Source organism: Fulmarus glacialis, unplaced genomic scaffold, assembly GCF_000690835.1.
Source record: "Fulmarus glacialis isolate BGI_N327 unplaced genomic scaffold, ASM69083v1 scaffold41365, whole genome shotgun sequence".
NCBI lineage: Eukaryota > Metazoa > Chordata > Aves > Procellariiformes > Procellariidae > Fulmarus > Fulmarus glacialis.
The window spans coordinates 6,820-19,818 of NW_009214396.1; the positions used below are offsets into that span (position 1 = coordinate 6,820).

The 12,999-nt window shown below is 40.3% G+C and overlaps 1 protein-coding gene across 1 annotated transcript; it reads left to right on the plus strand.

Annotated features, from left to right (window-relative positions):
- Positions 1 to 5,910: 5,910 nt before the first annotated feature.
- On the plus strand, positions 5,911 to 12,694 carry LOC104077348 (PHD finger protein 20-like; the record flags this gene model as incomplete). Its single annotated transcript, XM_009578541.1, has 3 exons — positions 5,911 to 5,993; positions 12,226 to 12,397; positions 12,610 to 12,694. Coding segments are annotated over exons 1-3 (340 nt in total), but the record flags the coding sequence as incomplete, so codon positions are not given.
- Positions 12,695 to 12,999: the final 305 nt, after the last annotated feature.

The following is a 12,999-nucleotide window of genomic DNA, read 5'->3' on the forward strand; positions in this document are numbered from 1 at the left end:
TTCTGTTCTGTTGAATTGCCCATGTTCATAATTTCTGCTTTCATGTTGGTCTGTCCAGTCTGACCACCAATTTGAATTGACAGCACAGTTACATGGGATGTTGTTGAGAGGATGAAAATCACATTCTTGATGTCCTGTAATTGTAGGGAGAATGTGAGGATCTTGATCTGGGGAGGGTAACTTACCTTTTCACTTACCATCACTGAGTACTTCAAGTAAGTCTTAGTTTCTGCCTGAAGAGGAGAGCAAATCCAGATTTTTACTGCTGTCAGTTTTATTGCTCTACTTGTATAAACTAGAGGAAAAATAGGAGTCTGAAGTAAAATACTAAGTCTTATGCTTTGAGGGAATGTTTCAGTGTTGAGGAATTGACTATACAGTATCCTTGTTATGGAAATTGTAGGTATCAGTTCAGGATCCAATTTCAGTGTTGTGTTGCTCGGTCAAAGAGTTTGCCTGTGTAGTTGTTGACTGAATCTGGGAAACTTTTAAAGCAAGAAGTGAGTGCTGGTTCAGATCTAGTTAAGGATCCTACATGGTGCAAATAAGCACTGCATGTAGTCCAATGTCTCATTTGAAATCTGTCTTTTGGGTAGAAAAAGGGAGGTGATGCAGTATTCCTTGGGTTTTGTTGAAATGTCTGGTGGTCTTCATGTCCAGTTCAAATCTTTCCTGTTTCTGCTCCTGTTGCATTTAAAAAAAATTTGACTGAAGATCTGAGGCATTGTGTTTTGAAATACCAGTGCTAAGGACATCTTCTGAAATTTACGTTTGTGTCCTAAAACTTACTCATCTTGCTATGAAATGGTATGCATAACCAAAACACGAGGCAGGAGCATAGGGATCCTTAGATGAATAGCTAGTACAGAAACTGTTTCTGGGTTAATACTTCAACAGGTGTGGGCTTTTATTTCTGTTTTTATGTGTAGAATAAAATACAGTGAGGCATACTTCATGGTAGCCACGTTGCTGTAGGCAAAATTGGGCAGGCAGATTTTTTTGTCTGCAGGCAATAAAAGTCTGTTGTAATCAGCTTCCCAAGTCAGCGCCAGAACAGATTTTAAAAGCGTGTTTAAATGTTTGTGAAACTTGTACTTAGTCTTCGTAAGATGCCATTAGGATTGTATAATATAAATGGTGTCTGTAAATACTGTTTTGCAGTCTGATATAGCCATTACCTTTTCTCATCTGCAGGTGTGTGGTTTCAGCACAGCATGGCTGTGGTCATCCACTTGCAAGGTCTTCTGATTGTGGTGGGGACCATGGACTTCTCTGGATTGACCATTCCTGATGGGGGCATGCATATTGTAGGGGGTGAACTGGGTGAGGCTTTCATCATTTTACCACTGATGGAGGTGCAAGGCTTGGTGTCATGTATGCAGATGGTATAAGTAAAAGGTCAAAACTAATTATTGCAGAGCAATAAAAACCTTAAATGCAAAATGTGATTGGATTTAGTCCTTGGCAGTTTCAAAATGGGCAAATATGCTAGCAGTTTTGGAACACTGACTGGTGCTGGAGTCAATGGCAGAGTCAGCTTAGGCTTTGTGGAAACTGTAGACCTGTTTTGGCATAGAAGCTGCTTATACTGCTATACACGAAGCAAACAAAACAACCTTGTGTCTTGTTGCTTGTGTGGGAACTGCATTTCAAATCTTGGGGCTGCCTTTAGTATCCCAGTTCAGTTACACCTGTGCTGCATCTCCAGTGAACACAGGACAATCTCTTGCTAGTTGCTTTTACTCCATGGTTTTGCCGGTGCTTTTTATTAACCTACTACCTCTCCTACTTAACCATGTAATCCTACTGAATCACCAGTGATGTAGAATGCCTCATAGGAATTGGCCAGCAAGCTTACCATCGGAATAAAATGCAATACTACTTTGCATTGAAAATTTATATTTATGCAAACTGCTAAAGTTCACTGTGCTCCTTTGCCAATCCAGAGAACTATGTTTTTTTCATGGAGATCCTCTTTTTTTCCTCTGTTGTGCTCTGATAGGGGAGCAAATCCCTGGGTTTGGCACAGATACACTGAAGAATGAAGGAGATAAGAGGCTGAATTGTGGGAGTGAATTGTCTTTCTTCTGAGCTGCTTATGAAGTACTGAATTGAGGCAGTACTAAGTTTGGAGGTGGGACTGATTTAAAGGCAGGGGTTTTGGTGTGATAATATGTAGGGAATGGTTTAATCATACTTACCAGTGATTTGGAAAACAGTGTTTGCAAAGGTAGGTAAGGTTTTGAAAAAGGGTGCAGTGATTCTGCAGTTTCCAGAGAGAAAACAATAGAAGCTGTTATTAGTGAAAGAGAAAGTTTGCCATAACTGCTTAGTTTTTCTTTATGTGATAATATGAAAGATTTCTCCAGTTTCCAGAGGAACCCTTTTCTGTTGGAACTCAGTGATGTGCCAGGTTTGGGGCTCAGCGCTGGCAGAGCTTAAAACTGAAGAGAATGACTACAGGTGTGGGTATACAGGACCCGCGCTGTTAGCAGAGCAGAAAGCTTGTTTTAAAGGACAAAAATCGTGATCCCTGAAGGGATCAATATTAACGTAAGTGTATTCTCCTCTGCATTGCCCTGATACAAATGTGCCTTCCTGATTGGTACCTGTAAGTATTTGAATAGTTGAATAGTCTTAAAAAGCTGAATTACCTCATGGTGACTTATGGTCAACAACAGAAATGTGTACTTTCAGTGATGTAGGTTTAGAAATATTTTCTGTTGGAAGTAGTGACTTGTCTAAATCCTGGAGTATTTGTTCCTGAAACAGGTCTAATCCTCATAGTGGAATAGGAAGCTTTGGAGAAAAGCCGTACAGCTTTGGGGTAGGCCTAGTAACTACCCCTTGTTTTAATCATGGTCTTGAGCACTTAAGAAAAATGGATTCTCAGAGTTACCAAAGTGAAAAGCTTGCTCGTGTCTTGGTTCAGTTACCAAGTTAGTACAAATTCATTTTCTGCTGAAGAAAATTTTAGATGTTCCAGTGAAGTGTTACTTCCAAGTTGTAGCTATGATTGTGTCTGATTAGTTTGGGGTTGTTTGTGAACAATCTGTTTTGCTGTAGTTCAAGGTTTTTAAGTAGTCCTTGCAGGAGAGGACAGAGGCTGAAACATAAAATCTCGAAGCAGAGGCAGGCCTGTGTTCAGTGCTTTCTTTCTGAGAAATTAAGTTCTCCATGACCATATGGAGAGGTCATGCTCATGAAATGTGGATGGGCTTTACTGTTGCCTGTTGTCCTTGTTTGTGAAGAGCTATGTGATGGCTCCCAGTGAAGGTCATACCGTATGGTTTCAGTCTTGCTCTAAGGCTGTATGTTTCAGGGTAAAATTGTTGAGATCCTCTGAGTAATTTATCTCGTGTAATGTTTTACCAAGTATGTATCTGCTTGAGGAAACCGTTCCTGAAATCAGCTGCAAATGAAAAAGATGAGTGTAGGGACTGCTGGATCAAGTTAAATCCAGTCACGGGATGTGAGAGAGAACCCAAAGCAGCCCAAGTTTCATAACTTGGGAGGGGAGAGGAAGGAAGACTTTGGGGGAGGGGGCAGTGATAGGAGATTTTTGCTCATACAGTTTCTCCTCTCTTTCAACTTTCTGTTCAGCTGCCTTGTAACAAGCTTGGCTGAGTTAGTGAGGTGCAGCCCGAGTGTGCTCTGACAAATGTTGGTGTTCAGCTGACTCTAGCTGTAAAGTGTACAGAATCTGCAGCCTCTGTAAATATGGTTAAATATCTTCTGCTGTTTTTTTCAGATTTCTCTTTAGTTGTGATACTTGTAGGTTTTTAATATTTGACTGAAACTTCCTCACCAAAATTGATGTGCATTTATAGAAGCCCTATTGTATGAGATCCTGTTACTGAAGTCAGGAGATACGTTGTGTTCCTCTTCCAGCCCTGTGTAGGTGGGCTGAAATGACTCCCAGTCTTCAGGATTGCAGCTGTTACTGAAGGGGACCACTGCAGAGAGCTTCAATAATGTACTTCCAGTACTTTTAGGAGTACGTTGTCTTTGCATGTCCCTACTTAGTGAAAAGGAAGAATAAGTTTACTAGGACAAGAATCATCTTGCAGCTGTAATTTCTCCTACAAGCGTTAAGCAAAATGTGTGTCTGTTCCACATTTGGAGGCATGGTATTCTATTGCTAGTGTGAGAAGGTGATATTTTAATGATGTAAATCTGCAGGGAAAATAGTGGATGTTTGAGGTGTGGGTGGATAAACTGTTTAAAAACGAAAATGTAGCTTTGCACTTGCTTCTTGAATTTCCAGATTTTTTTTTTAATTTCTACTGTTTATTTTTCATCAGAACATAAAACCCCAACCATCCTCACTTTTCCTTAATTTCCTTCCCCCTCTCCTTTCCCAGTTAAAAGTTATGGAGATGGTAGGTAAATCCCCCCCGCCCCAACCTCTAGCCATATTAGAAGACAGTCATTCCTGGACTGATTCAAGTCCATGCTGGGGGAACTCACAGTTTGTTATCAGATACTCTAGAAAAGTAAAAGTAACTTGCAATGTTTCTCAGTTCCTAGATGGCTAAAATATTTTTCCTTTTGGTGTGAATCACTGTGGTGTGGATTGAGCTTACAGGCAATAGCATTTTTTTTTTCCATTGCAGGCTGCTTTAACGGTAGTGAAGATAAGTCTAAAAGCAGTGCTTTAGAGGAAGACAGCAGATCATCTTCTGGTAGAGAAGTTTCTTTGCAGTGTGGTTATGATACTCAAGGTGGTGGGGGTGCCTCCATGGCCAGCCCTGGGCAAATGGCCTGGTTTAAAAAGTGTGTCGATGGAGTAGCTTTTGTGTGCAATAGAAGCTTTATGACTTTGCTAAACATCTTTGATTTCTGAACCACTCTTGAACTTAGAGTAGTTCTTCATAAAATAATGTTAATCCTTTTATAGATGCAGCTCAGTTGATATCATTGCTGTTTGTGCATTGTGTGAACTAAAATGCTGCTGCTTATTTCTGTTGCCAGTGCATGTCTCCTTATTTGTGTAGTGTGTGACTAGAAGGTTTTTAAATTTAACTCGCATCCATTTTATACATCTTTAGTTGAATCTTCAAGATACAGCCTTGCTGTAGGCAGACAGTACTGAATAAAACTTAGTCGTATTTTTGGATCTTGTGAGCTTGAAGACTACAGGAATGGATCATAATTTGTATCTTATAATTGTGGGAGATGACTGACAAAAATCTGGGAAACATAGCTCCTGATCAGGCTTTCCACTAAATGTACCTTGAGAGAAACTACTTTGGCAAGATTTCTTAAACCTTTATATTATCTGTTGGAAATGTGCGTTAATGAAGACTTTTTGTTTTCTGGTTAAAATGGTGGAGAAGTGGGAAGAAAGCAATGCAAATATGCAAGCAGTATAGACAATCTTCTAAAATTGATTAAAGAAACTGCATATTTCTAATGTCTTTGAACTCTCTTGCATTTGTAGTGATGAGGTGACATAGTGTTCTTGAGTGTTTCACTAACATGGTAGCTGTTGAAAGATTGTTATTTGGTTTTGCTCACTTCCTGTTTACTGGATTCCTTGTTTTCATCAAAGCCGGGTCGGGGGAGAGAAAATCATGAAACTTCTACCTCAGTTGTTGAATAAACACTGGGTTGCAGAGTTCTTAATTGACCTGGAACTTGGACCGGTGGACAAAGGTTCAGCTTCAATCTTTCATGGTCCAGTAGCTACCATTTTGAACACGTTTTTGGAATGATTCTGTATGCTGTCACTTGGGAACCCTTGTTTAAGAGATAATTGCCCCCATTACTTTCTGCAAACAGATGTCCCTTAACATCTAGCTTTTGGGGATTATGGTGCATAAGCTTATTTTGTGTGTGTCTTGATTAGTGATTGATATTTAATTGCATTTTTCAGGGGAATAAAATCAGCAGTGTTGATATTACAAAATGACAAAACATCCTCCGAATAGAAGAGGGATCAACTTTGAGGTGGGAGCCCAGTTGGAAGCCCGTGACAGATTAAAAAACTGGTATTTTTTTAAAACCATTCATATTATATTAACTCTAAGTCTTTAATATCTTAAACATTTTGTATTGGTACAATATTTAGAGTCCTGGTCATTGGTTTGTAGGAAAGTAGTTAATTTATAAAAGCTTATATACCAGTGGTTGAAATGGGCGATACATGCTGATATGTTGTGCTGGCCCTTGCAAAGAAGTGTACGGGTGCTATCTGTGTCTGGGAAATAGGACTATGCATAAATCTAGTGAGACTTCAGACTCTGGTACTCCTGAACTCACATTTTAAATTCCATGCTATACACAGATTGCAGAGCAGACATTATGAGGAGATAAATCCTTTGCAGTACGGAATACCCAAGGTAGTTCCTCATACTCCCTTTCCCATTGCTGTTGTGAATTCATAGGCTTTAAAGTCTGACTGAGATTGTTGCGGCCTTTGCTCATGTGAGGGTGGTTGGCTTTAGAATTAAAGAACTGGGTGGGGAAACACATTCCACCGTAAGATGTCTGCTCTGGAGCCTGTCTTGCAGACTTCAGTTGTGAGGAAGAACGCTTTTCTTGACTGACCACTGCCGTAGCAAAGGGGAAAAGGGCCTAAAAGTTACTTGGGCTAATTTTGAGCCTTCTAACTCTGTTTCTTTTAGGAAGTCACCTCAAAAAGTAGCATTTAACAATGCTCAGTGAATGAGGCATACAGTGAAAATTGCTGGAGACAAAGACTTCTTAAATACAGGAATTAATTGGGTTTTGTTAGTTCCTTAAGATATCTTCTCTCTCCTGAAGTCAGCTATAGTTGACTTTTATTTAAGAGTCTGTGTGGGCTAGACATGCTGGCAGGTTAAGCGTGCGGAAGTCACGGTGTTGAAAACCATCTGGACACCCCAGAAGGATGGAGCACTGTCTCGGGCACAGGGGGCTTATTCCAAAACATCTTGGTTGCATGCAGAGTATTTCTCTACTTTCCACGTACAAGGGGATTGGAATTGGGAAAATGAATAAACATAACTTTTTATGGCAAGAACATCAAGTATGAACGTTAAATCATACTTGAATGTTATGTTGGCTTTTCTGTGTAACCAAGAGTTGAATAGGGGGACTTGGATCTGAATCTGCATGCATCTTTTGTAATCTTGAGCTTTGTTTATACGGTAAGAAAATAGTCATGCCTACAAAAATGAGATTTCCTGGCCTGTCTGTAGTGTAGGCTTATTAAAGATGCAGTTTAGTATAGACCATGTTTGAGTAAGGTTAATAACTTGTGTCCATGACTATTATCCTTCTGACATGTTTGGACAACAACGGTGTCTCAAAGTATGGGAGTAAACAGCTCTTACATGGGAAAACTTTGGGGGGGAAATTCAACACCTACTATACTTTTCACATATGCATATCCCTTGGCTTAAATTTGAATTTTGGATATGCTGCATGTCCAAACCCAAGCCACATTGTTTGGTTTTTAAAAATGCTTGATCTTAAATGACCTGTCTTATGCCCAGTGTTTTGTAACTCTCTGACCTCACAACTTAGCTTTCAGAACTGGAGAGTTAATAACTTTCTTTTGCTTGCTAAGCTTTTGAAACCTGGGTCAGAAAGTCCATGTTTCCTTGACTGGTGATCTGCGTGTATTTCTGTTTTCAGGGTTTGTGAACCAAAATTTGTAAGAGCTGGGGGCTTATTTTCTCTTAGCAGTATCAGTAGTGCAGGCTGATACACCTCCCCGGGTGTGGATTTGTAGAGGACAGGAGACTTTTTTCCCCTGGTACTTTCACCTGCTGCTGTGTGAACAGGACTACTCTATGGTGTGGTTACAATGCACTCCTTTTACGTGGATACAAAACTTCGCTCTTCTGATACTTGCTTTTCCCAGTGCTAGACCTTCAGAGGTCCAAGCTTTTCTTTTGTGTACTTTTGTTGTTATGTTGGCACTTAAACATAGGCAGAAGTTTCTTGTTTCATCGGAGGGCTGGCTTTGATTTCTGTGCTCAGTACCAAATACACCAGTCAATTCATGGGCCAGTATTGCTTCTCAAATGGTAGTAGTGATTTGGATAGTATTTAATCTCAGAGCCCCATTTACCTGCCTTTCATGGCCATGGCTTGTGCCCCGAAATGCACAAGGACTTTCAGGGTGTTTGGATGTGATGCCAAGGAAAAAAATTTGTGTATGCCAGCGGAGTAGTCAGTGCAGAGTCTGCTCCTTGCCAAAGTGCAAAGTAAACTTTGCATCTTTAGAGCTCTTATCGAAGGTTGCTTTGTTGTATCAGGAATCATAATGTATTGGAAGTGCACTTCAATTCCTGGTGCAGTTGTCTGTTACCTCCTAGACTCGAACTGCAGGGAGTACAGTGAGTACTTCTAGTGCTTGGCTTAGTTCTTAGGGTTTGGTTGATGCATCAAAGCTGTCAGGAAAGGCTTGTGATGGTGTCTGTGACCTCAGGGCACTAAAGGGGGAGCGCTCTGGCCGTTGGGCAGTGCCTCCGTGCATACTGAAAGGTCTCTTGGTACACAGTGCTGGAGTTCAGAGGATGGAGTAGTGGGACTGCTCCCATAGTGCAGTCCTAAGTGGAGAGATCCTAGAGAGGCTAGCTGTAACAATGTACATGCACACGCTGTCCTGGCTGAATTGAGTTCTTGAAACTTTTTGCATTGGATCATTTAAACTATTCAGTGCTGGCTAGCTGCAGGCATCCTGTTATCGAAAAGAGGATGACTCTGCACTGGATGCCTGCCGTAGGCAAATGATGACACCCCTTGTGTTACCTTATTGTAATGACACCTCTTTCAATTTCTTCTGTCTGTTGTGCAAGTAAAATGGATATGAAGAGACTTTTAATTCTGGTTGAAGCTCTTGAGTATTGAGAACAAGAGTAGTATTGTTAGAGTATTGTGCTACCTTGTTAAGGTAGAGATTGTCTGTCCCATGAGTTTAAATGCTCATGCTGTCACAAGTTTGTCTCAGTACTGAAAAGATGAAACCCCATAGCTGTTGTCCTTCATAGTACTGGTTCTAGATGCTTCCTTTCCTCTCACCATTGCTTTGACTGCAGTAAGCTTGTCCATTCCTAGCTCAGAGAGAGGGGTTTTACAGCAATTCCATTTTAGTATATAGGAAAGGAGAAGGGAGACGAACTAGGCCAGGACTGAGAGATAGGAACTCATTCAGTCAGCACCCTGATTCTGAATTTCCAAGTATTTACCTCTTCATAGAAGAGGATAGTTTTACACTTGTAAAATAAACCTATTTACATATTGTTTGCTGTGCTCCGACAGCAGCAGTCTGAAGTTGCCAGTCATTGCTAACCCCTGTCTGTTGAGAGTTACACTGTTTGAGCTTTTGATTGTCACTTGGGTTTTTACCAAAACTAATGCCAGCAGTTTGGGCATCTTGGAGGTTTTCCCTTGCTGTTTAGCCAGTGCTTAAGGCCTTGAAATGTACAAGCTCATCATTCTTTTTGAATTGAGCTGGAAAACTACTTGTTTTGGCCTCCCAATATAGTGCAAGAAGTTGTGTCTGATTTCAGCTTGTTTTTTGCAGTGTGTTAGATAAATATTCAAATTGGTACCAGCTGGGGATTTCTTACCCAGGATTAGTTAGCTGTCTTGAACACCCATGGAGTCAGCTAAATGCGTCCTTTGTGGTTTGAGGGAGGATGTGTGGGATTGTCCCTAGACACATGGCAGTTGTACTCTTTTTTTCAGGCCTTAGCCAGGCTTCAGCTATTGGCCTTTCACTTTGTGTGTCCTCCATACATAGTATGTTTTCTCGATAAACAAGTCTAAATTTCCCCTTGGCACATTCACAGGTCTTTTGGTGCATGTGTATGGATATGCTGTATTACTTCTCTTCTGTATAGATCTGTGAGGACTTATGCCTCCTGATGTGGCATGCTTGCTCAACGCTTTGAAGGCTAGGGGACAAATGTTGGAGGAATGAAGCTTGCACTGTCAATATGTGGTGCTCAGAGCTGTTGAGAACCTACGAACCTTTCGAAGTTGCACTGTGTTTTGCATCTGAAAGGAAGGTGGTATCAGGAAGGGGGCTGTCAGGGTTCATGGATAGATCTAACACAGCTTCTGATAGGTTTACTGTTTCAGTCAAGAGCCCTGAACATGTGTTTGCTGATGTTGGTTGCTTCAGAAAAAGATTTGTTTAGACTTCGCAGCATGTCATCCAGGAGCTGGCTGAGAGCTTCAGTGCACCCACGCTGGCTCTCAGCCAGGCTGAAATTTGGTCTCATTGTCAGGTATGTTTTTGCTGTTCTTGATGATAAATCAGCATCTCTTCCTCCATCAGGGAATCTTTAGAAGGTGAGGTGGGATATGTGCAGATGATACTGGTGCATGTTTCTGAGATGATGGTTCTTCTGGTGCAGAAGGTTCCTCCTTTACTGGGTATGGAGCAGGGAACAGTCTTGCATCATAGAGTTAGTTGGCTCTTGTCACTTGGGCTTGTCTCTCCCCAGTGGGAGAAAGTTAGTGGATTAACTGTGTTTGCCAGAGATGGTTATCTGCATGGACTGGATTGTTAGCTTAATATTGAGCCAGTACTCTGTCATTTTTATCAGCTTCCCTCTTGATCTTTGAGAATCTGGACAAGCCCTAGGCCCATTGCAGTCCTGATGGCAAAAGTGTCCTTCTGGCTAGTTTCTTGTTGAGAGGACCTGGGAATTCCTACTTGTGTTTTTGCTGCACTTTGCTGGGAGCTGGATACTGATTTTTGTCATTACCTGTAGAAGTGATAGGCAGTTGCTGAGATATATAAGAATAAACTACGTTTAATAGAACTATGTTGTTATATGTGGAAAGAATCTGAATATTCCTCCCTCATGAACCTGTGCAGGGCAGTGCTTGGGGTTATCTAAATATGAAGTATGCTGATTGTCACACGAAGGAAACTACTTCCTTCCTAGGAAGCTGGTAACCAGTTAGAGATGTCCCTGCCATTTGTCTTCCTCTCCTCCACAGCCTTTGCTGCATGTGTTTTGATAATATATTGGGATGAACTAATGGCATAGCTTGAGGCATGTGGCATCGTGTTAGGCAGGGCCTTAGTCTGTGGTTGCAGTGTAAGTCTTCAGCATGGCCTATTTGTAGCCCTTTTGAACAAGTCATGACTAGATGTGTCTCAGATCTGCTGAAGAATTTCAGTTGCAGGTAGCTTTTCTTCTCTGTAGGATTGTAGAATGGTAGTCTGTGTTGCATTTAAGTCTTAATTCTGACATGTCTGGGTTTTATTTTTAGCATCAGGCTTGATCCTTTTGAAATACCATTTCTCTCTACCCCTTGTTCTATCTTTTTAAGTGTGATTTATCAGGTAAAGAATACTTGCGGATTTGGGTTTTTTTTTCTTCAGCCCTTTGTTCAATAATTCAGTGGGGCCTTGTCTTTCTTCCACAAATGACTGAAAACATTTTCTCCTAGTGCTATTATTGTGGAGGGGAAAAAAATCAATACTTGGGATGTTACCTTCAGTTGGGAGAGTGAAATACGCTATCATTCTGGAATACTTACTGAAGTTACAAATTACCAATGCAATTAAAGAAATGCATAGTTTATAAGGTCTTCCTGATTAGAAACAACTGGATTTGACTGTTCTCAGATACCTGTACTTCTAATATACTGAGAGATTTTTATATAAAAGTCCGGGGACTTTGCAGATGAAATTTAACTTTGAGAATCTAAAACTTAAATTAGGTTTAGTGTGCCTGCTAGACTTTTGCTGTTACACTGGGAAGGTGATTCATGATGCCTGTTGATGATATCTCTGAGAAGTGAGTGTATTGACCTCCAGGTGTTCCTCTTCATAAGAGGGAGCTGAAGCTATCATTTTTGTGTATATGTGAAACTTCTAGGTGTAAACTTCTTGATCTCTAGTTATGTTTTTTCCACTTAGGACTTAGAACTCTTAGACAACTTGGACAACTTAGTTGTCTCCTGTTCCTGCAGCCAATGCTTGCCTTTGCGGTTCAGTTTTGGGATTTGTCCTGTGTTGAGCTCTTAATCAGTTTGTAGCATCTTTATTGCTTATAAAAGTGATACATCTAATAACAACCTTCAATTTCTACAATCCTAGTATTAGATGTAGTAACTTGGCTCCCATCACATCTGATCAAGCAAATCTTCAGATATTTTGCTTTTGATCATGCAGAAGGCCCCATTTGTGTAACGTTTTGTACTGTAGTTAAGTGTCTGAGATAGCTTATCTTTTAATTGAAATATTTTAATCTACCTTTTGACCAGGTATCCAGCTCACATTGAAGAAATTGATTATGAAGAAGGAAAAGTACTTATCCATTTCAAACGCTGGAACCATAGATATGATGAATGGTTTTGTTGGGACAGTCCTTATTTGCGTCCCTTAGAGAAGATACAGTTAAGAAAAGAGGGATTACATGAGGAAGAAGGTTGTGCAGTAAGTAGAAAATAGAGGACATTTGAGTATGTAACAGTTTAATGTGCAGTTGTACGAATTACGACCATCAAAATGCTTCACTGTTGCTGTGTTGCCTGCTGTATAAGTTTCATGATTTATTTTAAATACTGGAAAATTAATCATTTTGTTTTAATGAAGTTGTATGTTTCAGTCATTACCAGATGAAAACACTTTTAACTACTGTCTTGTAGGGATTTCATATAAATGATCAGGTATTGGCGTGCTGGTCTGACTGTCGCTTCTATCCAGCCAAAGTTACTTCTGTTAACAAAGATGGTAAGGAGTCATTTTTGGTTTTGTCATGTGAGTTAGTAATGCATTTCTAATTGTATTTTAACCTTTTTGCTTAGGTGGAGAGAGAGTACAGCAGACAGAAAACTGTGAAAAGTTTTATTTTCAATCATATGCGTTAGTCTGCCGTCAACTTTTTTAACCTAACCTCTTATTCTTTTCGTGAGATAAAAAGAGCTTTCTGCTGGGATATCCAGTCAGTAATTGCCTTAAGTATATGTTTGGGAAAAGTTGTTGTTTCTTAAGTTTATTGTCAAGAGGTAGAATAGAATAGAATCATTAAGGTTGGA